Source organism: Cervus elaphus, chromosome 14 (assembly GCF_910594005.1).
Source record: "Cervus elaphus chromosome 14, mCerEla1.1, whole genome shotgun sequence".
Taxonomy (NCBI): Eukaryota; Metazoa; Chordata; class Mammalia; order Artiodactyla; family Cervidae; genus Cervus; species Cervus elaphus.
The window spans coordinates 41,465,715-41,491,511 of NC_057828.1; the positions used below are offsets into that span (position 1 = coordinate 41,465,715).

A 25,797-nucleotide genomic window follows, 5' to 3' on the forward strand; every position below is an offset into this window, starting at 1 on the left:
TAGTTACAGAGTGCAGGCTTCTCATTGCGGTGACCTCTCTTGTTGTGGAGCACAGGTTTTAGGGCTCACAGACTTCATTAGTTGGAGCATGTGGATTCAGCAGTTCCAGCTCTTAGGTTCTAGAGCATGTAGGCTTCAGTAGTTGTAGCTTAGTTGCCCCACGGCATGTGGGATCTTCCCAGATCAGGGATTAACTGATGCAGGATCAACCCTGCATTGGCAGGTGGCTTCTTACCACTGTATCACCAGGTCCAAGACTGGATCTTTATACAAATAGCATTTCAGTCTCACTCTCAAGAAGAATGATATTCTTCTCATTTTGTCACCTAAACTCAGCTTTCTCTAAATTAATCACCTAATCGGTAGGGTCTTTGCTGGGTGCATCTTGTAGGCTGAACATGCCTGCCTGAATGGAAATTGTAAGAATAATTGTTTTTTTCTGGAGGCCAGATATGTCAAAATGATTATCTTAGTCAGGAGAGGAAATCAGATAAGGAGAACTGATGGTGTCCAGGTCATGAGAAGTTTACTAAAGTCTGTTGTCATTTTTCTGCTATGTTCTATCTCCTGTTAGCAACATATAAGGTCATTTTTCCAGAAAAATAAATCAGGTAGATAAATAATCATTGAATGAATCTGCATTAGATGCTTAGATGATGATTTTCTGTGGATAAGTTACAAGGTCTTTCCAGATATGATCATTTTCTTTAGCAGAACTAGAGACTTCATTTCCATTTCTTTGCAGTTCCCTGCTTCTGTGTTTTTATAAGTGAATCTTACCATTCCTCTGAGTCCTCAAGTGCAATCTGCAATTGCACTGATTTTGAGTTGTTGTATCTGGTCTTAAGTATTCTGAGACTGGCACATGTCTTTTAAATTTTATATTGGAGCATAGTTGATTAACAGTGTTGTGTTAGTTTGAGGTGTACAGTGAAGTAATTCAGTTATACATTATCTATTCTTTTTCAAATTCTTTTCCCATTTAGATTATTATAGAATATTGAGCAGAGTTCCCTGTGATATGCAATAGGTCCTCACTGGTTATCTATTGATATTTTAAATATAGTAGTGTGTAGACTTCAATCGAGACTGTGACATATTAAGAATATATAGTGAGATATCATTCCTGCTTCTCATTTGGATATTATTTGTTCAACAGAAATGTTGTCTTCTCCTTGTAGGATTGCAGAGAAATACAGGATACATTGTTTTGTTTTATAGTTTACCTAAGACTGGCAACTCTACTTACTGGGCACTTAGCTGGATTGTACTTCCCATTGTTCCTTACACTTGGGGCTGGCCATGGGGACTGAATCCTACCAGTGGAATGTTTGTAGAAAGTGGTGCGCCGTTTCTAGGACTGGTCCATAAAAACTTCCCTTGTGTCCTGCATGTTTTTTCCTTTTTGTAATTGGCTAGAATGGGGAAAACTTCTAGAGTGACTTTGGAAACCACATATTGAATTTAGTGGGGCTACTATTAGACTGACGGCTCAAAGGAAGACCACCCCATAACTTACTCACTTTTCTATACTTTGTGAGCAAAATATACATTTTTATTGTAATTGGATTATTATGTAGTTTGGGAATCTATGACATTTGACACATAAATAGTTTACTTGACCAATAAATATATGTAGGGGGTTAAGTAATTTTATTGGTAACTTTATTGCTAGAGAAAGAGAGAACTTAGTATGGAATAGCTAATTTAAGGTGGGAATTATTTGTGTCTTCCAAAAGTTATGTTGTAAAAGTGTGACAATAGATTCTTGCTATGTAATCAGTGACTCCAAAACTTAGTGGCTTAAGACAACAGCAATCATTTTATTGTCTCTCTCAGGTTCTGTGGGTGAGGAATTTGGAAAGGACTTGGCTGATCAGGATGTTATATATACTGAAGTTCTATTCAGTTAGTATTTAATGTGGAAACTCATCTTGTGGAAGCCGTGATTTGTGCTGTGGAGGAAAGTCAGAAAAGTAGATGGCAGACTTGCACACACAGATAGGTATAAAATAATATAGAACACCTCGTTAAGGTACTAAAATCATCCATTCAACAAATACTTAAATATCTACTATGCTCCAAGCACTCTACTAGAACTGGATATATAACTGTGAACAAGATAGACACATTCCTTTCTTCATGGAGCATACTTTCAGCTGTGTGTGCCTGTGTGTAACAGATAACAAAGAACTTAGAGTTAATTGTATAGGATATCAGAAGATAAAAATGTGATGGAGAAAAACGAAAGAGGAAAGGAAAGTAGAAATTGTGTGTGAGGCTGTACAATTTTAAGTGCAATGGTCAGGTAAAGTAATATTTGAACACAGATGTAGAAGTGAGTGGATGAGCCTGTGACCATTTGAATTGAATGTTTCAAGCAGAGGGAAGAGCAAGTGAAAAAGTCCACATGGAGGAATGTGTTGGGTATTTTCAAGGAGCATCAAAAAACTCTGTGACTGTAGTAACAAAGTGAGTCAAGGGGAGAGTTGGAATAAAGGCAGAGGGGAAGCAGGATGAGCTGGGGGATCAGAAATGAAGGGCCTTGTAGGTCTTTCAGGCTGAGTAAGATGGGAAACCAGTTGAGAGCTTTTTGAGTAAGTGGGGCATGATGGGGTCTTTGTTTAAAAGGATCAGTTTGGCTGCTGCATTGGGAATGGTTAGTAGGAAGGTTGGGATAGAAATAGGGAGGCCATACAGGAAGCTGTTATAATAATCTAGGTGCTAGATGGTGGTGGCTTAGATTAGGGTGTAATAGCAAAGATGGTGAGAAGTAGTCAGGTTCTAGATCTGTTTTGAAGGTAGAGCTAATAGGATGTCTTGATGGACTGAATACGTGGTGTGAGAGAAAGCCAGAATTCAAGAATGACTTTATTATTATTATTTTTTTTTTTTGCTTATTCAACTGGAAGGAGGGAGTTTCCACCAAATGAAATAGGTAAGAAAAAAATGATTATATGCTGATGGGAATGATCCAATAGAGAAATTTATCATGCGGTAAAGAAAAGAGAATCATTGTGACTGAATTAAGAAGAGAGTAGAATCTAGTGTGTATGTGGAGATCCTGTCTTAGGATTTTCAGTAGTCCATCTATAAAAAACTAGGGAAGGCAGAATATATGGCCAAGAAATAGGATATAATTCCTCATTTGAGAATGAGGGTGGGGAAGAAATGGAGGTCAGAGGAGCCTGGCAGGCTACAGTCCATGGGATCACAAGAGTTGGACACGACTTAGTGACTAAACCACCACCAAGGATAAAGGAGAAAATACGAAATTGGCATCTAGATGCGTGAGAGTGAACTGGCTATTGAAAGGCTGTAGTATTGCCAGGTCTATTTGAGGTTCAGAAATGTTAACATAACGCGGTTCCTTATCAACATGATGGCTTGTTTGTTTGTTTGTTTTTCCTAGCCATTTTTCAGCTTCTTGGGTGCAGGCACAGAGTAGAGAAGATTGGATTTTCGCAGGGCTGGGTTTTGTTAAGTGTGATAAATTGAGAGAGAAGCAAGAGGGTGGAGGGTATAGTAAGAGAGTGTTTACAATGACAAATCATGGCATTTAAACAGGATAATGGAAGCAAAGACATGATGGGGGTGAGGAACAGTGAACACAGATGGTAGAATTGATTGACTGTAGGTCCTAGTGGGGCTGATGGATTATTGCAGGTGGGCACTATAGATTCTATAGAATAGAGTGTGACCTGGAAAGAGAAGTGGATGGAGGTCTGAGTGTGGGATGTTTGAATCTGAGATTATGGTAATTGTAGATGTGGTGATGACAAGGGGAGATGGACTGAGATAGGGTAGAGGACAAAATAATTGTAAGAGAGAGGAAGAGCAAAGAGGACAGCGTTGAAAGTATCAACAGCATGGAATTGGAATCACTAAGAATTAAGACATGCATGTTGTTAGAGAGAGCGGCAGTGGTCTTGAAACATGAGAGAAAATGATCAAGTGGGTAGATGTCTACAAAAGGGAGGGGAGGTGATAATAGACCAAAATACAGATTCAAAGCTGGAAAATTTTAGGGAAAGGGAAAGGCAATGATTTAGAAATAGCAATGAGGAGCATGGAATATACATACTTTACTTTTAGTCTTAAGAATTTAGGTCACTTGAAGGAGACTACCACTAGAGACTACTCCAGTAATCTGTAGACAGTGTCCTCAGGGCAGAATAAGGTTTCTGTTAGTAACTTTGGAGAAAAGTTGAAGGTGAAAGAGAACTTACTGCTAATAGACTGCAGGGTGCAGAAGGCACAGTGGAGGGATTTCAGGAGCAGGAGGAGATGGAGGTAGAAGAGCTGAGCAGACTTATGAAAATAATATCGGTTCCATATTTAACATAAAGATTATCAATGATAGCATGATAAAGCTCTTTCCCTTATTTGCTTCTGACTATTTCTATGAACTGGGCTCTGCTTGCAGCAGGTAGTAGATGTCCTAGTTCTCTCCTGTCTAAAATGGACCTAATTTTTGGAACAGGGAGAAGAAGCAGATAATAAAAGAGCCCCCAGCCAATAAGACTAGACTTAACTTCAATCAATTGCCCTAAAAGGGACTTCTCTGATTTTCTTCTTCTGTTTGGATCAAGACATCTGCATAGGACAGAAAAATCTTTGAAGAGTCCATCTCAATTGCATGAAAGACTTGGCAATGGGAAACTTTTCCCATCCATGGCCATATTTAACCCCTTTGGATTGTGAGAGAAATGGTGTCAGTGGATAGAGGGCCACCACCAACACTACAGCCAGATCCGTCTCCAGTGAGCCACTGTTGAAGACTGATTTTAAAAAGAAAAATAAGGAAAAAAGAAAAAATTTTATCAGGATAGATGATAAATACCTCATCTGAAACATATGCACGCTCATTCACAGAAAACGTAATTGTTTTCTTGCTGCTTCCATGGCCTCCTTGGTGGCGCTGTCATTTTGCAGATGTCAGTGGCCTGAAGGGTCCCCGTGTGTGTGTGTGTATGTGTGACAAATTCCTGTCCTGCAGCAGAATATAAGTAGAGCATGCCCTAATGGAATCAGAGGCATCGCACACTGAGGTTGCAAACTGAGGTTGCATGAAAAGACTTGGCAATCGGAAACTTTTCCCATCCATGGCCAACTTTTCCCAACCATGAGGTTGGGATTCAGTCTTCCCAGTTGAAATTTTATTTTTCAGAACATATTTCTTCAGCAATAAGGTATTTTCTGAATTTTTTACCAATAGAAATAAATAAATTACATAAGATGCAGATGGGGTCCAAGCTGCCTATTACTTTTTATGTGATTTCTTTTCTTTCTATTATCTTAGCTCATAGTAGGCAGCATTTATACCCCTAAAATTTATGTGAGAATGAAAGGAAAACAGAAAAAAATTTTTTTTTCTTCTAGCTACTCTAAAAGAAGATTTTGAAGGTCATATTGAGAAGCCCAGAGAAGATTTTATCAGAATGACTGGTGCATGGAATAGTGATGTGGTAAAATCAAGGGTGTACTGTTTTGATTTTGTTTTTTCCAGGTCCAGCTCTGAGACCTCAAAGTATTGACTTCTCACAATGAATTGTTCTTTGGCAATGTGGATACAGGACTAATTCTTAGATCTGCAAATATTTTTTGAAGACAAGTGAGGATGCTAGCTGGAGGAGGGTCTGCAGGCTGAGAGTAACAGGGTTGAGTGGAATTCCTTCTTGAATGGTCATTACAGAAACTATAAAAGAAGCCTCCAGAGAGTGGGCATTTCTGAAGATCTTTGGTTTCAGAGATACTGTGTTACTTTGCCTACTTTTGACTGAGAATCTGAAAATTCTCAGTCTTACACAAAAATATCCTTGTGTCATGGGCTATCTTGATTCTACTTTAAGCCCTTTTCCGCTATACATGGAGAACAACAAAAGCTGTAAAGCAATTAAACTTAGTTGTAATTTCTACATCAAAGTCAATCTTGGCCCATTTTTGCCACCTAACTTACTGCTTCCTGGATGTTCTTATCTGTGAAAACTCATCTTGGTTTCCATTACTTTGTCATGCTTGATCCCTAGTAAATTGTTACTTTCCCCTACACTTCCCATTTGGTTATTTCTGGGCTCTACCTAAGAGTGAACTCCTCTACAATTCTTTTTTACCAGATGAAAGAATCCTGAAATTGACAGCCATGAATAGTAAGATTCTTGAAGGTATTTTCTCATATAGATTTTTTTTTACAAAAGTCATTTAAAAATTAATGAAAAACCTTTTGGTAATTAATAAAACATATATATAATCCCTGGAGAAGGAAATGGCAACCCACTCCAGTATTCTTGCCTGGAGAATCCCATGGATGGAGGAGCCTGGTAGGCTACAATCCACGGGGTCGCAAAGAGTTGGACACGACTGAGCGACTTCACTTCACTTCTTCACTTCTTCTTCATATATAATCCCTGTGTAGGTTTGGATAGTTATAAACATCTAATGGTGATTTGGTACTATGCAATTTATAGAATATTTTAATGTTCATAATTTATTTTATTCCACAATTGTTCTATGAATTAAAAGGAATGGATATTAATATGCTAATTTTACACATGAAATTAAGGGCAAGGAGGGTGGATAACACAGCTAGTAGGAACCTGAACCCCAGTATGCTGACTTAGGTTTGTGGCAATTGAAATAATTTATGTAAATCCATGGCTGATTCATGTCAATGTATGACAAAAACCACTACAATACTGTAAAGTACTTAGCCTCCAACTAATAAAAATAAATGAAAAAAAAGGAATAATTTATGTAAAGATAAAAGCTGTTCTTGAAAAAAAAAAAAGCTGTTCTTGTTCACAAATAGTACTTTGCTGCGTATTTTTTCAAATTTATTTTAAAATTTTTTATGCAATTTTAAATGGTACACTCTGTTTACAGTTATTGCAAAATATTGGCTATATTCCCTGTGTTGTACATCCTTGTAGCCTATCTTACACCTGATAGCTTATGCCACCCACTCTCCTACCCCCTCTTACTGCCCCTGCCACCCTCCCCACTGGTGACCACTAGTTTGTTCTCTAGGTCTGTGAGTCTGCTTCCTTTTTGCTCACTAGTTTGTTGTATTTTTAGATTCTACATATAAGTTTACCATGCATTTTTCAATATCAATATTAGGTTGGCAAATTCAGGCACTAAATTTTCCCTGTGTCAAGGTTTTCACATGGGGATCCGTGTATGCCCCCCCCCCCCCCCCCCCCGACCACCGAAGCACATGCAGGAAGCATCTCTGGTCGTTCTCAGCTCTGTGGCACTGGCCAAACCACCTGAGCTCTCTAGGGTCTCTGTTTCCTTAATAGAAGAGGGAATGGTGGTGCTATTTGACTGTTAGTTATTACTTCAAAGGCAGCTATGTTGGTCTAATGAAATATAATAACTGACATGAAAATGGTCTGAGGCTATAAAGCAGTACACAAAAGCTGTCAGTGTTGTTCATCACCACTGTCTTTGGCAAAAGGTCCAGGAGGGAGGGAACTGGGGTTCAGTTGGGCGTCACGTGTATGATCAGGGATGAACTTTGCTGAGGTTTACACTTCTGTACAACAAGAGAGAGGAGATGTGGTAAACCAGGCAAGGCGGTCTTGGGGCACTCTCACTGTGGGGTGTTTATGAGGCTCTCTCCAGTCCTGTCCCCCTGCCCCACTTCCAGACCCCCACTTCTGAGCTGGCACTACTGTAGTATTTTCTGTGCTGTGTGTGCTCAGCCATGTCTGATTCTTTGTGACCCCCTGGACTGTAGCCCGCTAGGCTCCTTGGTTCCTGGGGATTCCCCAGGCAAAAATACTGGAGTGGGTTGCTATGCCCTCCTCCAGGGGATTGTCCCAACCCAGGTCTCCTGCATTAAGGCAGATTCTTCCCTGTCTGAGTCACCAGGGAAACAGATAGCTAGTAATGGCTTAAGGTATTTTTTTTTTCCCATTTACAAGTGATGTTTTCCCATTAACATGATACTCCAAAAGTCTTAAGAATGCCTCTACATTGGCAGAATTTTGGAGTCATTACAAGTTTTTGGGAGGGGTAGGTTTGTTTTTATTTTGGATTGTGGCTATCAGTTGGGTTGTCCCCAGATTATCATGCTTTATATTACCATTTCATAAATGCCAGGGGTTATTATTTTTATTGCAGTATAATTTATATAAAACCAAGTGCACCATTTTAAGCATACAGTTCAATGAGTATTAACAAATATACAACCAGGTGATCACCATCACAGTCAAGACATAGTTTCCACATGCCCACCCTCAGCTTCACACTGCTTTCTGTCAATGTAGATTAGTTCTGCATTGTCTAGAATGTCATATAAATGTATTTATATAAAGTGTAATATTTTATGTTGGCTTGCTGATGCCATAAGATAATGACCTATGCTTTAAGCAAACCAAATTCAGTGCATGTAACTACTTTCCTACAATTGTGAATAGGTCTGCACTTTTGTGTACGGAATGAACTCTTGGCTAGTGGTAGTCTGTGGGGTCATGGTGGCCTGGGCTTGTGACATTTTTTTCTCTTTAAATCAGAGAGAAATATTTCCCCTTAAAAAATTTTACAGTTAGCTGGTTACCTGCTGTCAGTGAATGGCAAAGTTTTGGGAATAGGGGAGCTTGCAGACTGTCTTGCTTCTATTTGCAAAGGTCCTTTAACCTTCCATTACGCCACTTCTGTTTTGGATACAGCGGTATGTATATAAACCATTATGGTTCCATCAAATGGCATTTATTCAACTTTTTAAATTGTAAGAATATGCTCATTATAGAGAGTGTGAGAAATAAATAGAAAAGGACAATAATTTTTTCCCATACTTTCTCATACGGAATAACATTAAATTTCTGGGCACATTTCTTTCCAGTTTTCTTTCCTAGACATGGCCTTTTATGTAATATGATAATACATCATATAACATTTTGTACCCTGCTCTTTAATATTTCAGTCATAGTATTTCTTTGTGTCATTAAAAAGTCTTCACAAACCCCTTAAATGGCCATTTATAGCTTATGAAATATGTATTATTTTATTATAATTATATATATGCACATTTGTATGTAGGGAGAGATAGAGATTTATAATTCAATACATGAGAATTTAATAGCACTAGAGGGACCTTCACTTTTAAAAGGAATCCTATGTCCTAAAAACAAAAAAAAGGAATCCTATGTGATTCCTATTCTAACGTTAGTATATAGGGATTATATTTATAGGAGAACACAGTTATACCTACTTGATAGAAGGACGCTCAAACTGGCTACTAAATCAGACTTACTATAGAGAGTTCTCCTTAACCCTTCTCTTACACTTGCCTATTGGTATTTCTGCTCTGCATGTGTGTAGATTTAGCCATGCTTCCACGAGACTACTGGTGAGTTTCCATCTGTCGGATCTCAAACTGACAGACGTTATAGGTGTAGGATATAGGTGTAGGAGATTGGAATGTGCTTCCAGAGTTATTTTGTTTCTTGATGACAGCTGATAAAAAATATGGACAATGAAACTGGGAGTCTTTGCCCTCTCATCACCCCCCAGGCTAGAGGAGAGAAACTCCGAGAGGCATAAATGTCAACTACCATGGCTACAGTATTAAAAGTCTGTATACCTATACTGGATGTTCACTGGGTCTAATAGAACCCAAAAGATGCCCTCAGACAGGCTGATATTGCAGTAAGATCTAAAATCCATCTATGAGAGAATCTTTCGAAGGACCAGAATAGGTCTTAAATAGTACACAGATTAAGAATGTTATTTATGCAGTGATGGTCAAAATGGACAACATGACAAATGCTTAAGTTTTTATTCAGTTATGCTTCATAAATATTTATTGGCCACCAAGCTAGGCTCTGTGGGAAATATATGGAAGATGATTTTGCAGAAATGTGACTGATTTAAAAAAATGAATTCCTGAATTCATATATTGAAGTATGTGATGTTCTTTGAGAGGTTAAACATTTTTCTAGGGATGTTTTTATCATTTCAAAAATTTCTAACTCCTCTCTTATAGCTTGCCTTCAAGCTTATAGCATATTTAAAACAATATGTATATAATATGTGTATGCACATGTATATAGATATATATTTAATTCTTAAAATTAGCCAAAAGTTATTTGGTACTAAGTCCTATGAATGAGGTAGTAGATCAATGTGACTAACATTCTGTTCATCTAAGATGATGAGTGACTGTGGAAAACTGAGTTTGATATTTGGGGTAAGGTTTGTCAATTTCAAAAGAAGAGAAATGTGGTATTATTGTAGTAAGCTTGTTGCTTCTCAAAATGACCCTGAAGAAAAATATTCATTTAAATATAAGAGTTCTGAAGTGTTTATAAATAATTCTAATTTTTTAGCTAGAGAACCACACCTGAAGAAGGCTGTCAACTTTTGGAATCTTCTGCTTTGCCAAGAAGATGGCATGGAAGCAAGTGTCAGTTAGAAAGTAGGAGTTGGCATTAATTACTTGTTGCTGAAACAGGGCTGAGATATCTTGTGATACAGTCAGGAAGCTGGGGTGCCTGACAGGGCTCCCCTTTCCAGCTTTGCACTCACCCTCAAAGGTGTAGGTAGTCTTTCTGTCAAAATTTTCCTCTGCTTTTCAAGTTTTCCCGTGCTAGTTGTTTCATCCAGATTAATTTATGCAAAAACAGTGTCAAGTGTGTCTGTGTGTGTTAAATTTCTCTTGGTTGCAAGTTATTGTAGGATTGATTCTGGAAATAGGAAGTAAAGAAGGAAAGCAATTAGCAAGAGTAGTTCAGGCTGGTTTCTTGAAGTAGTTGTGTGGGGCTGACTTTTACTAAGTTCTGGAGCATAGAGATGGCATCCATCGCTTCACCATGCATGAAATTCAAATGTATATGAGGACGATAGATGTTCTTTTTAGTGCGTGTAACATTGTCTCCTATAGTGAAATGCAAGATACTTGAAGCACAGAGGAAGCAATCTTTTATACACCCCACAGCATATAGAATGCAGGATAGACTCATTAAAGCTCACCTCAACAGTCACCTCTTCACTGAAACTTCCATGACGCTCTCTAGATAGAATTACTGCTTTTCATCTCGTGTTTCTTTAACCAAACCCTGTGTCTTAGCTTGGGCTGCCATAACAAATATAGACTTGCTAGCTTAAATGACAGAAATTTATTTTCTCAAAATCCTGGAGTTTGGAAGTCCAAGATTAAGGTGCTGACCAATTCAGTTCCTGGTGAGGATCCTCTTCCTGGCTTGTAGTTATCTGTCTTCTCACTGTGTCCTAACATGGCACAGAGAGAAAACAAGCCAGCTCTCTGGTGTCTCCTAGGATTAGGGACACATATCCTGCTGGATCAAGGCTCTCCTCTTATTACCCTACTTAATCCTGATTACTTCTTTACTCCACATACAGCTACACTGTGGGAGTAGGGCTTCAGTTATGGATTTTGAGTGTACAATTTAGTCCACTGCACTCTTAGAACACTTATAACATTGTGTTGTAATAATTTATGTCCCCAACAGACTGTGGTCTTTTTATGTGTGAAGCACTGTGTTAGGCTTTGAGAATCACAAAGGTAAATCTTGCCCTCAAGGAGCTTGTCATTAACTGTATTAGCTTTCTATGACTGCTCTAACAAATTACCATAGACTTAGTGGTTCAAAACAACACAAATGTATTAACTTACAGTTTTGTAGGTTGAAAGTCCAACGTTGGTCTCTCTGGGCTAAAACCAAGGTATTGGCAGGGATGTGGTTCTTTAGGAGGCTCTGGGGGATAAAGATAATTTGTTTACTCACCTTTTCTAGCTTCTTGAGGCTGCTTGCATTCCTTGGCTTGTGATCCCCTCTTTCTCCATCTTCAAAGCCAGCAAAGTTGCACCACTCTTCTGTGGTCATAGAAGACATAGCCTGGAAAGGCTTTCTTGTCTTAAACTGGGCCCATCTAGATAATCCAGCATAATCTCCCCATCCAAAGCTATTTAATTTAACTACATCTGTAAAGCCCCACTTGGCCACAGCAGATAAGATGTTCACAGGTTGTAAGGATTAGAATGTTCCAGGGGTTAGAATATTTTGGGGCCCATTTTTCTGTCTACCAGGTTAGTGGAAGACAAAGATGTAAATTAGAGACTCAATGCAATGTGTCAAGTGTCATGTGAAGATCTATCTATCTAGGGTATAGAGACTTGGGAAGCATAGAAGAAGGTAGCTGTTCAACCAATGACAATAAAAAATTAGGCACTGAGAGCAGAAAAGAAGAGGAGAGAGGAGATGGGTTCCAGGGACATATTAGTTTGTTACCAAAGTAACTGTGCTTTTGGATCGTGAATTTTAAATCATTATAACTAGGCTCAGACACATTTTTATTAATCAATAATAGGAATAATAATAGGTTCAATAGGAACCATTGCAATCAACACATTTTTGCCAACAAGAAGTAAGTTTGTTTATTCCTATAGCATTAAAATCTGTGTTTCGGGACTTGATGAACCCTTTAAAAGTATATTCTGCCTCCTGTTGCTTGTGGAAGTTATCCCTGCAAAAAGCTATCAAGATGCTTGAAGAAGTGGTAGTCAGTTGGTGAGAGGTCAGGTGAATATGGTGGATGAGGCAAAACTTTGTAGCCCAATTTGTTCAACTTTTGAAGCGTTGGTTGTGCGATATGTGCTTGAGCATTGTCATGAAGAATTGGGCCCTTTCTATTGACCAGTGCTGGCTGTGTGTTACAGTTTTCAGTGCATCTCATCAGTTTGCTGGGCATACTTCTCAGATGTAATGGTTTTGCCAGGATTCAGAAAACTGTAGTGGATCGGACGGGTAGTAGACCATCAACCAGTGACCATGACCTTTCATTGGTGCAAGTTATGCTTGGGGAAGTGCTTTGGAGCTTCTTCTCTGTCCAACCACTGCGCTGGTCATTGCTGGTTGTCATATAAACTCTATCACTGTATGCATGTATCACACTTGTTTATTCATTCACCTCTTGATGGACATCTGGGTTCTTAGTCTTCTGATTTTAATGGGCATTTTTATACAAGTATTTTTACGGTTAGAGGGAAATTTATAGCATTAAATGCTGAGACTAGAAAAAATGAGTTCAGCAGTACTTGGATGCAATCTCAAAAATGACAGAATGATATCTGTTTGTTTCCAAGGCAAACCATTCAACATTAAGGTAATCCAAGTCTATGCCCCGACCAGTAACACTGAAGAAGCTGAAGGTGAACAGTTCTATGAAGACCTACAAGACCTTCTAGAACTAACACCCCAAAAAGATGTCTTTTTCACCATAGGGGACTGGAATGCAAAAGTAGGAAGTCAAGAAACACCTGGAGTAACAGGCAAATTTGGCCTTGGAGTACACAATGAAGCAGGGCAAAGGCTAATAGAATTCTGCGAAGAGAATGCACTGGTCATAGCAAATATCCTCTTCCAACAACACAAGAGAAGACTCTACACACAGACATCACTAGATGGTCGACACCGAAATCAGACTGATTATATTCCTTGCAGCCAAAGATGGAGAAGCTCTATACAGTCAGCAAAAACAAGACCGGGAGCTGACTGTGGCTCAGATCATGAACTCCTTATTGCCAAATTCAGAGTTAAATTGAAGAAAGTAGGGAAAACCACTAGACCATTCAGGTATGACCTAAATCAAATCCCTTATAATTATACAGTGGAAGTGAGAAATAGATTTAAGGGACAAAATCTGATAGACAGTGCCTGATGAACTATGGATGGAGGTTCATGACATTGTACAGGAGACAGGAATCGAGACCATCCCCAAGAAAATGAAATGCAAAAAAGCAAAATGGCTGTCTGAGGAGGCCTTACAAATAGTTGTGAAAAGAAGGGAAGTGAAAAGGAAAGATATACTCATTTGAATGCAGAGTTCCAAAGAATAGCAAGGAGAGATAAGAAAGCCTTCTTCAGCGATCAATGCAAAGAAATAGAGGAAAACAACAGAATGGGAAAGACTAGAGATCTCTTCAAGAAAATTAGAGATACCAAGGGAACATTTCCTGCAAAGATGGGCTCTAATAAAGTACAGAAATTGTAGGGACCTAACAGAAGCAGAAGATATTAAGAAGAGGTGGCAAGGATACACAGAAGAACTGTACAAAAAAGATCTTCATGACCCAGATAATCACAATGGTGTGATCACTCACCTAGAACCAGACATCCTGGAATGTGAAGTCAAGTGGGCCTTAGGAAGCATCACTACAAACAAAGGTAGTGGAGGTGATGGAATTCCAGTTGAGTTATTTCAAATCCTGAAAGATGATGCTGTGAAAGTGCTGCACTCAATATGCCAGCAAATTTGGAAAACTCAGCAGTGGCCACAGGACTGGAAAAGGTCCATTTTCATTCCAATCCCAAAGAAAGGCAATGCCAAAGAATGCTCAAACTACCGCACAATTGCACTCATCTCACATGCTAGTAAAGTAATGCTCAAAATTCTCCAAGCCAGGCTTCAACAGTATGTGAACCGTGAACTTCCAGATGTTCAAGCTGGATTTAGAAAAGGCAGAGGAAGCAGATATCAAATTGCCAACATTCGCTGGATCATTGAAAAAGCAAGAGAGTTCCAGAAAAACATCTATTTCTGCTTTATTGACTATGCCAAAGCCTTTGACTGTGTGGATCACAATAAACTGTGGAAAATTCTGAAAGAGATGGGCATACCAGACCACCTGTCCTGCCTCTTGAGAAACCTGTATGTAGGTCAGAAAGGAACAGATCTGGACATGGAACAACAGACTGGTTCCAAATAGGAAAAGGAGTATGTCAAGGCTGTATACTGTCACCCTGCTTATTTAACTTATGTGGAGAGTACATCATGAGAAACGCTGGGCTGGATGAAGCACAAGCTGGAATCAAGATTGCCAGGAGAAATATCAATAACCTCTGATATGCAGATGACACCACCCTTACGGCAGAAAGTGAAGAGGAACTAAAGAGCCTCTTGATGAAAGTGAAAGAGGAGAGTGAAAATGTTGGCTTAAAGCTCAACATTCAGAAAACTAAGATCATGGCATCCGTTCCCATCACTTCATGGCGAATAGATGGGGAAACTGTGGAAACATTGGCTGACTTTATCTTTTAGGCTCCAAAATCACTGCAGATGGTGATTGCAGCCATGAATTTAAAATATGCTTACTTCTTGGAAGGAAAGTTATGACCAATCTAAGCAGCATATTAACAGCAGAGATATTACTTTGCCAACAAAGGTCCATCTAGTCAAGGCTATGGTTTTTCCAGTGGTCATGTATGGATGTGAGAGTTGCACTATAAAGAAAGCTGAGCACCGAAGAATTGATGCTTTTGAACTGTGGTGCTGGAGAAGACTCTTGAGAGTCCCTTGGCCTGCACGGAGATCCAGCCAGTCCATCCTAAAGGAGATCAGTCCTGGGTGTTCTTTGGAAAGGCTGATGTTGAAGCTGAAACTCCATACTTTGGCTACCTGATGCGAAGAGCTGACTCATTTGTAAAGACCCTGATGCTGGGAAAGATTGAGGGTGGGAGGAGAAGGGGACAACAGAGGATGAGATGGTTGGGTGGCATCATCGACTTGATGGACATGGGTTTGGGTGGACTCAGGGAGTTGGTGATGGACAGGAAGACCTGGTGTGCTGTGGTTCGTGGGGTCACAAAGAGTCAGACACGACTGAGCGACTGAACTGATGAATAAATTAAGCAGAAGTACTTGTGGGACACTCAGGCAGTGAGGTCTAGGACCAATTTGGAATACAATCTAAGGCTCAGAAGAGTTATTTAAACTAGTCTCTAGTCATTATGTGTAGTTAATGCCATAGGGAAGTCCTCAGGTGGACTAAAACGTTCATGAATTAAATCCTGAGTAGTATGAGTATTTGCAAAGAGGATCTGGCCAAGGAGACTGAGAGAAGCATGACCATTTATCCTGTGTCCCCAACATAAAGCACAAGATCCTACGCAGTCACTTAGTTTGCTAAATTTAAGAGAATGGGAGCAGAATACATGGTTATTGATAGAGCCCATTGGAGGTAGATTAGGAGGAGAAATGGAATGAAGAGTCACAAACGACAGAATGAACTTGGTAGACTGAAGAGGGCGAGGGGTGCCGGGCAAGCACAACGGACTTACCTTTGCTTCTGCAGGGCCAGAAGAACCTAGGGGTTCAAGTTGTATGATTAGGTGGGGTCAGAATACACAGGGCCTGAAACGGATGTCAGATTGAAGAATTTAGACTCCAGAAGGCCGGCCACCGCAAGAAAAGCCAGGGTTCTGGAGTGGGCCGTGAGAACAAGAGGTTTCCTTTCAAGAGGTGCACTCTGGAGGCATTGCACTGGCGGCGGCAGCTGAGCTGCTGCTGCTGCCACTGGCGACAGCGCTGAGCTGTTAGCGGTGGAGTGCTTTCTACTGGACTTTGGTTTACAGTAGCTACTGAAAGGGAACAGTGCTGTCGGCTGGTGCTGCTATTTCATGCCGTTCCCTGACCAAGTGCTGTTAACACTATCTCTGGACCTTGGCACCAGACGACAGAGGCGGTGGCATGTGGCCGCAGCTGGGAGGCAGTGCGTGCGCGCTGGGCGGGGATGTCTGGCTGCGAAGCCTAGCGCACAGCAGCCGCCCATCGCGGCGAGGGCGGGGCGGTCCTGGAATCAGGCCACGCCCCCACTCGCCTGCGCAGGCGCGCTTCGGGGCCGTTGCTGTCAGGAGCGCACTAGAGGCCGAACGGTGGCGGGATCCGACGTCTGGCTGTACCCGGCTGATTGAACCCAGCGCGGCAGCGGCGGCGAGGGCGGCGCGGCCCCGGCTCCCTGCCAGGTCGCAGAGACTAGCAGGGACTAGCGGGCAGCCGGCGGCGCTGGCACAATGGGGAATCGGGAGATGGAGGAGCTCATCCCTCTGGTGAACCGTCTGCAGGATGCCTTCTCCGCACTGGGACAGAGCTGCCTTCTGGAGCTGCCTCAGATCGCCGTGGTGGGCGGCCAGAGCGCCGGCAAGAGCTCGGTGCTCGAGAACTTCGTGGGCAGGTGAGCACGCGAGGGGGAGGGTGGGAGGCGGGGGCGACCCCACTTCAGGCCGCTGGAGCGTCCACGGCAGGAGCCCGAGGCTGGACCAGGGGCTGCAGCGGATCAGAGGGAAGAGCAGCAGTGTCCGTGAGGGCGGGCGGGGTCGTCCCGCTCCGGGCATCCTCTGTCCCTCCCCGCCTGGTGGCCCTCCTGTCTGCCTTTCATCCTGCGATACAAAGCCATTTCCTCCCTGTCCTCCGGTCTGGGAGTCGGGGAGGGGGTCCGCCCCAGGATGACTTCCCCCTCCCGCCCGGTGCGCGCCAGCCCGGGGACAGCCTGAAGGCGTAGCGCTCCAGGGCGCTTCCCAGTGCCCTTTCTGTTTTCCCGGCTCAATATCCTCCTCCTTTTCCTGTCAGCCTCCCCAGGCTCTCCGCGAGGCTGTGGGGTTCATTTCCCCGCCCCTCCCCCCTTGAAGATGCTTTCCTTCTCGCCCTGGTTCTCGGCTCCTGTCAGCTGTCTACTGTTCGAGACAGTCGTCGCCTGCCCCTAGCAGGGGAGGCGGGGTTCGAGGAGAAAGAAATCGTTTGTTGTGGTGAGGCTTTAACCCGCGACGCTACCACACTGTTCTCGCTAAGGAGTCCAAGAATAAAAGGTGGTTGTGTTTGCGTGTGCACCTACTCACAGCTCCAGGCATACGTGAGAGAAACCGAGGCAGAGACTCTGAGAGGGGGGTGCGCTGGGACTTGTGTTGTCCAGGTGCCATGTCATTCCTGCATCATCTCGGAATGGACCAGCATCTTTCTCGCACTCTCTCTGCGCCCCCTTCCCCAGCATCATGTTCGATTCCCTAAGCTTTTATTTGTCCTGTGAACCTTCAAGTTAACATCTGAATTGAAATTATGGTTCCAGGTTTCGTAGTTACTCTTAATTCAGGAAAACCCAAAGAATTCATTTTTTAAATTGGGAATCAGCATCGCCCCCCCCCCACCCCCGCCCCGCACTGAGCAATGCATGAGAGATTAAGTTACCTTAACGGCTTTGCCTGAGGAGTGCAGACATTTGCTAAGAAAAGCCCATTGGAAAGCATTATGAAAGCTGAAATCTGTTTCCTAGTAATAAACTAGGTAGAAATGTACAACAGCTGAGGGAGGGGGCCGGCGACGGTACAATACAGAGACTGTACTTGACTCTTTCTGTTTGACTGGTTAGTGATTTGGAATTCATAAGGTTCGTGGTTTGTTTTTTGGCTTTTCTTTTTTGTTAGTGTTGGTATAAAATTTAGATATTCCCACATATTTGGAAATGGTAGTATCCATAAAGTGTATATTCTTTTCTCTCAGATGATGCTGCCTCTTGAGATGATACTCTTAAGGATATTTTTTTTCCTTTCTGTTTGAACTAGAAAGCTAAGAAACCTAATTTTAAAAAAAGTAAAATTGCTGACAGTTGGCTGTTATCTTTGACTAAGTCGCTTAATCACTTTTCTCGGTTTTATCCTTAATTTTAGTGGTGAGAAAAGTGATGGTAAAGCATTTTGCCTACGTCATCATAGACTTATGGTCAAGTGACAGATGAATCTGTGATTTCAAACGTGTACACAAAACAGTCACATACGTAAGGGTTTTACTTTCTTTGATTTATTGTCAATGAAATTCAGTAAATTTCAAGTGGTATCTATAGTGGAAGTGAGGTTTGGTGAGTTATTTTGGGGGGTTTACAAGCTCCAGAGCTGTTAAGGCTTTAACAGGAAGCCTTAATAATCATTTAACTACTTTTGTTTTTTTAAACAAATGCTTAAAGGTTAAAATTGTAAGTAATTCAAGTGCAATGACCATATTTTTGCATCTTTCATATATTTAGTTTGGATGAATCTGCTTTATAAATGCACTTTTTGTGCAAGAACTTTTGAACCTAATGTCAATTTTATGCACTTATCTTGATTCTGTTCTTCAGATTTTCAAATCCTGAACATAGTCACTGATGCTGTGATAAAATTCTAAACATCTTTCCTCACTAGCTATCCTCTTTCCAGATGAGAATGTAAAAAATCTGAAAGAGTAAAATATTTTAGCTTGAACATTCTTTATGATAGAATGAAAAATAGGGACATTGTAAATATTATGTACACCAGAATATTTACCAGAATACGTTAGTAATATGCTCTTTAAAACTTTACCAATAATTAAATACTATAAGAATGTCAAGTCAAAGGAAAGGATGGGCATAAAGGAAAACCTGATTTAATAAATATAGCAAGGCTTTATTATCTGTAGAGATGACACCTGCCAGGAGAACTTATATATTAGCTGAAAATTTAATTAAAAAAGTCATTTGATTTTAGTAAAGGTTTCAGTCATTGAATTATTGAGGAATCTAATTTCTAATTATAAATGAACCTTAGGGAAAAAGGAGTTCTGTATTTTGAGCAGAAAAAACTGCTCATATTGCACTGTAACCTTTGATCTTTTTATTATCCAGAAAATTTTCAATAAAGAGCATCCTTTAAGAATGAAACTTTCCTCTTTTACATATAGCTGTTTTATTTTTAAGGCTCTGACCTCTATGCAGTTATTGAATGCAGTCATAAAACAAGGGCTCATTACTTGGGTAAATTAGTAGCGTTTGTTCACCATTTAAGCTTGTCCTCTTAAATAATGATGCATTTTCTTCTTAACATTTAGCAATCCATGTTTAGTGGACTGTCTCTTTCTCTGTTTGTTTATATTGATTTTTTTGACACCACTAAATGAATTTGGATGTGAATTTGTTTACTTCATTTAACTATAACTCTAAAATCCAATTGTGGGTTGACAAGTTTTGAGACTGTTATGAATAAAATGAGTCTTGAATGAACTACTTGTTTGTGATTTTCTTGTTAAAGTGATGAATTTACATATTAATATAATGTAATATTCTTTTGGGTGTTCAGATGAGATATACACTCTCCGTGAGAGGCAGCTTAAGGTCTAATGAATAGAAGCTGAGACTCAGTGGTCTGAATATAGGGGTTCACTAGATGGTATGGGGTCTGCCCATTGGTCTGGTTTATGTGTAGAAGAATTTATTCAACTACTTTTACATCCTCCCCCTTTTTTTTTAACAGTGCAGTGAGATGATGACAATGGTCAGTGTTTATAGAGTACTTGTAATGCATCAAGTGCTATTTTAGGTGCTTTTACATAGATAATCTCATTGAATCCTCTTAACCTTCCAAAGAGGAAGGTACTCTTAAGAGTTCCATTTCACAGAAGAGGAAATTGAGATTTAGAGAGTTTGAGTAACTTGCGGAAGGTGATTTTTTTTTTTTTTAATTTGGAGTATAATCGCTTTTGGAGAAGGAAATGGCAACTCACTCCATTATTCTTGCCTGGAAAATTTCAAGGACAGAGGAGCCTGGTGGGCTGCACTCAGTGGGGTTGCAAAGAGTTGGATAACACTTAGCGACTAAACAGCAACGTAATTGCTTTACAACATTGTGTTGGTTTCTGCTATACAACAATGTGAATCAACTATCTGTATACATACACTGCCTCCCTCCCGCCTCCCCCCGCGCCACCGTCCCTCTGTAGGTCCTCCCAGACCAGAGCTGAGCTCGCTGTGCTACGCTTCAGCTTCCCACTAGCTAGCTATTTCACACATGATATGTATATGTGTCAGTGCTGCTCTCTCAAGTCATCCCACCCTCTCCTTCCCCTGCTGTATCCACAACTCCGTTTTTTACCTCTGCAGTCTCTATTCCTGCCCTGCAAATAGGTTCATCAGTACAATTTTTCTAGATTCTACATATGTGTGTTAATACATGATAATTTGTTTTTCTCGTTCTGACTTATTCACTCTATATGACAGACAAGGTTCATCCATATCACTGTGAATGACCCAATGTCATTCCTTTTTATGGCTGAGTAATGTACTATTGTGTATATGTACCACACCTTCTTCATCTATGGGTGGGCACATCCATTCATCTGTGGGTGGGCGTTTAGGTTGCTGCTGAAGTTGAATTTAACATAAAATCAATGGATCTGGGATTCAGCTTGAGGTATCTGGGCTTTATACTTGTGCTGTAAAACCTCTGGGCTGTATTGAACTCCTTTATATTGAGGTTTATCATTTTCTCTGATAAATACTTTTGACTTCTTTCTTTGATCACACTTCAAATGACCGCCTAAAATAATAAACTGCTATAATAATAATTTCATTCATAATTTATTTACATCAGTCTGTCTTGCCTCATTTCACAGAGGGTTTGAGGTGACCCCCTTAAGTAGAATCAACATGAGTTAAGAGATAAATATTTTTCTTTACTATATTAGACATTCTTGAAGGGAGCTCTAAGATGTAATTGAATTATTTATTTAAGTATATGTTGAGAGGGAATATAACTTATTTATAGTGGTGCTAAGTGAAAACTGTACTAGTTGCTAATGTGTAAATGCTTTTTAATGATATACTTGTTAGAAACATTAGTTCTTCAATGCTAATTGTGTAGGCAGAGGATTCACATTATTTTATTCTAGCCTAAATGGTAAAAGAGACTTTCAATTGTGCACAAGTAGGTTTTTTGATGAGTGGGGGTCAAATAAAAGATAAAGTGAGTATATTGAGGGGAGTTTATTTCAATGTGCAAATCTCATATAAGGTATATTTATTTAGTTGTAAAGTTTCTAAACATGGGTATGTTGATTTATCAAATTAGAGTTGTTTTGCTGGAGAACCTTAAAAGTGAGCCATTTGATGCTGTTGTTGAATAGACATGACCAGATAATTTTTTAAAAATTCAAAGTCACTTATATGTCTTAGATACTAATTTATTCTTAAATCCTTTGACTGATTTCACGAGATTTTTAAAAAATTGAAGCAGTAAAAGTTCTCTAATTGCAAATAAGATTAGGCACAGAGCATGCATGTTAGTGAACTTATTAATTCAGAAGTAGTTTTATTTAAAAAAATATCAAAGCATCTGAATTAGTGAATATTTTTCAACAAATGGCTTCCAAGTATTAAAGTTATTAGATAAATGAGTGCTAACAATGAAAATGTGATAATTGTTGAAAATCATACTTCATGGTTCCCAAGAGCCTATTTAAAGTGTCAGAAACATGAACTCTGTTTTTCCAACAGTTAATTGCTAAAACCTGAAATTACAAAGATATTTTTACAGTATTCACATTGTGCAATACACTTTTAGGTTATCACAATTCAGTTGGTAGGATTTAATTGTAACAGTCAATTACTAATAATGCCTGAGAAGCAATATACCTAGGTGAACTGGACTGGATAGGATATCTCTGTTTTGAAATTTACTTATGATTAACAGATATTAAAAAATGCACTGGATTAACTTCTTTAAAAATGAAGTTGGGCAGATGTTGTCACCCAAAACTTTGAAGGAATGGGAACTTAATAGTTAGCTATTCTAGAGAGTAGGTTCTTGGGTCCTTTACCAATGGGACATATATTTAGTAAATTGTTTGTCTTAGGCAGTTGGTACTTTGTGTTGGGCCTAATAAGTAGAGTTAAATTATGATGTTTTGCTTAAATTATGATCAATTTTAAGGAAGGACTGCAAGCAGCTAAAAGAAATAGAAGAGTTTTTCTTTTCCTCTTCCACCAGAGCCACATCAAGAGAACTCTGTGCTAGTGTACTGTGTAGAACAATCCATTTATTTTCTGGATGTCCAAAGTTTTGTCTACGTCTGCTTTGCTTTTTTCTCACACTCAGCATTAATTTAAAAATTCTGTAGGATTATGTTATAGTAAAAATGAACATTATAAAGTGGAAGGAAAAAAAAAAAAGAAGAAAAAAAAGAAAAAAAAAATAAAGTGGAAGGAAGGAGGAGGCCATTTGTTTCGCCTTACTTGTTGGCAGGCATGGATGCTGTTAGACACATTTCGTGCCTTCTGTACCTTATTTTCCCATCCCCATGTTAATAAGGGAGGAGATTCAGGGTTAGAGAGATAAGTAATTTGTGCACGGTCACAGGACTAGCAAGTGGCCAAGCAGGGATTTAGTCTTGGGTGTGATTCTTGTTGATACTCTTGAGAAATGTGGGCAAATAAAGTCAATGAGCGGGTATTATTGAGTTCTAGGTATCCTGGATAAGAATGTAGAAGGAAGTATGAATGTACAGAAGCTGATGTATATATAAAAAGAGAATTGACAGCATAAGGTACGAGACCACAACTTTCAAAGATTTTGCAAAATGAAGACAGTTGGGTATAATGAAAACTAAATGGGACAAAATAATTTATACTGTGTCAATTTATTCCTACAAAAAAGAAAAACCTCTGAAAAACTACAGTTCTGAAATTGAGTTGCGATATAGTAGAAAATAGACAGTATTGGAGATTTCAGTGTCATTTGGCAGCCAGTATAATTTTAGCTCAAGGCTGCATGCACTGAAGTATCGATATCAAAGCAGGGAGGTGGTAATCTATGTCTCAGTGTCTGACTTGACAACAAGGCATTGAATTTAGATTGTCAGTTTATCACAAAGAGACACTGTATGTTGCATAGGGCCTGTGAGAAGAGTAGCAGGAAAGAATAGAGGTTGGGGAGATTAAAAGTATAACTGGATACATTGAGGGTGGGATGGATCAGATCAACTAAGGACCTTTAATACTTAAGGGAGGCGGAGTTCTATTTTTTAAGAATAAGACATTTAGTTAAAGGAGTGGAGTAAGTGGAAGACAAAATGTTAGGGGAAATGTTCTAAAAGCAAACTTGAGAATAGAATGTATTTACAAAGGAAGGTACAGGTAGAGGGAAGTTTGATACTAAGTGATTTGCATTATTGAGTTAAACACCATTCTAGAAAATTAGAAGGTTTATTAATACCAAATTGGTGTTTTTTTTTTTTTTTTTTTGGTCAGAACTGGCTTAGTTTTTTAAAAATGAGTAGTGAAGATAGGCATTTCAGTAGGTTCTATAAGAAACTTTCTTCTGGCTTTACTTTTGCTCACTTCTTGGAGCTACATTGGGATACAGAGAAACGAGATTTGCCCAAGGTCAGAAGTAGAATCAGAGTTGAGTTTGGAACTTGGTGTTTAGAACTGGGAGCCCTGTGGCAGTTCATCATCTTCTCTTTCTCCGCTTATCGCTTTAAAGCACCTCTCCCTCATCTCATCCTCACTACCTCCTTTTCCCATTCCTTTTCATTGGACCAATCTTTCCTTCTCCTTGTTACTCCTCTCCATTACTTTTCTTGACGGTAGACCAGCAATGAATTTTTTTTCCCTCCATACATACTAGGGTAAAGAGACAGGGAACAGGATGTTTCTCAGGCTATTACACTGGTCCTAGTGGCAAAGAACCTGCCTGCCCATGCAGGAGATGCTGGAGACCCAAGTTCGATCCCTGCGTCAGGAAGATCCCCTGGAGGAGGAAATGGCAATTCATTCCAGTATTCTTGCTTGGAGAATTTCCTGGACAGAGGAGCCTGGTGGGCTATAGTCCATGGGGTGGAAGAGTTCGACACTACTGAGCAACCAAACACAACACATAATACTAGAGTAAATTGTAACTTTTGGGAAACAGATGGGCCCGGGAAAAGACTATATGAAATAGTGGATGTTTTCACACTTTATTAATATTTTCCTACCAGCTGTGCATATCTAGAAAGTCGTGCCTGGGTTGGTCACTGATTGGTCTTGCTTAAACTGGGGAAAGCTTCTGAAACATTGTGTGTAAGTTAAGTAATATAATGGAAAGATTATTATTTAAGAAGTGGGTGAGATTTTTGAGAGAAAGAATGACTTATTTAATCCAAGAATTATGATACAGTATTGCTTTAGATTTTGTCTTTCCTGTAAACATCCCTCCTGAAGATTCTCTGTTTCCAGGAGTTTAAAGTGTGTGTCTCAATGCTTCTTTGTGATGGTGTCTTATTTTCATTTCCCACAGCTTAAAGGTCGTGCTATCTTTGGGAATAACACATTGTCTAATAACACCTATTAGAAGTGAGTAGGGCTTCTGCAGCACTTTATTGTCTGTTGTTTCTGTGGCTTGAAATTGAAAAGACTAATCCGTTTAAATAATTTGATGGGTGCTTTATCTTACTTAAGATATTTGTTTTCTTAGATCCTGAAAAAGCCAGAATTTGGAAAGAAGTCATCATATTCTGGTGATTGAGGGCAGGCTTTGCTGCTAGGCATATCAGTCCCACCTCTGACTCCATAATGGATACAAACATGGCGTCTCAGCAAGGCATTGAACTTCACTGAGATTTAATTTCCTCATTTGCAATATAGAGACAGTATTCATTGTTTTATGTGCTTTTGGGTTCCAAGTAAGATGCTGTAAAGTGTGTGACCCATAATAAGCATTTAATAAGTGATTTCTATGATATTGTGATTTATCAGAAAAACATGTATTTCATCATTCACATGACCAAAATATAATTCTCAAATATATTTGGTCTGTGTTCATAGTTTCTCGCTTATAGCTTCTTAAACCCTTGGAATTTCCTAAGTTTTGAAAAAAGGTGTCTTCTGTTAGGTTAATGAGGTGACTTTTGGAAAGCACCCTAGCATGAGAGCCCTTTGCCAGTGGAACCAACCTCTCAGTCTCATCCCTGTGCCTGCTCGTCCCCCAGACCCTCCGCAATCTCTAGGGAGAGGAGAGGGGTTTGAAGTGAAATCAGTTACCAATGGCTAGTGACTTTTTAAAAAAATTTATTTATTTATGGCTGTGCTGGGTCTTTATTGCTACATGCTGACTTTCTCTAGTTATTTTGAGTGGAGACTACTCTCTAGTTGCGAGTGGAAACTTCTCTCTAGTTGCGGTGCATGGACTTTTTATTGTGGAGTATGCCCTCTAGGGCATACGGGTTTCAATAGTT

The 25,797-nt window shown here is 39.8% G+C and overlaps 1 protein-coding gene across 11 annotated transcripts in view; it reads left to right on the forward strand.

Annotated features, from left to right (window-relative positions):
* Positions 1–16,650: 16,650 nt before the first annotated feature.
* Positions 16,651–25,797, forward strand: part of DNM3 (dynamin 3) — a 622,348-nt gene continuing 613,201 nt past the window's right edge. For all 11 annotated transcript variants that reach the window (XM_043924627.1, XM_043924624.1, XM_043924629.1 and 8 more), the window contains exon 1: positions 16,651–16,978. In XM_043924627.1, the coding sequence (XP_043780562.1) occupies positions 16,818–16,978 (161 nt within the window). In that variant the 5' untranslated portion in view covers positions 16,651–16,817. The remainder of the gene's footprint in view (positions 16,979–25,797) is intronic.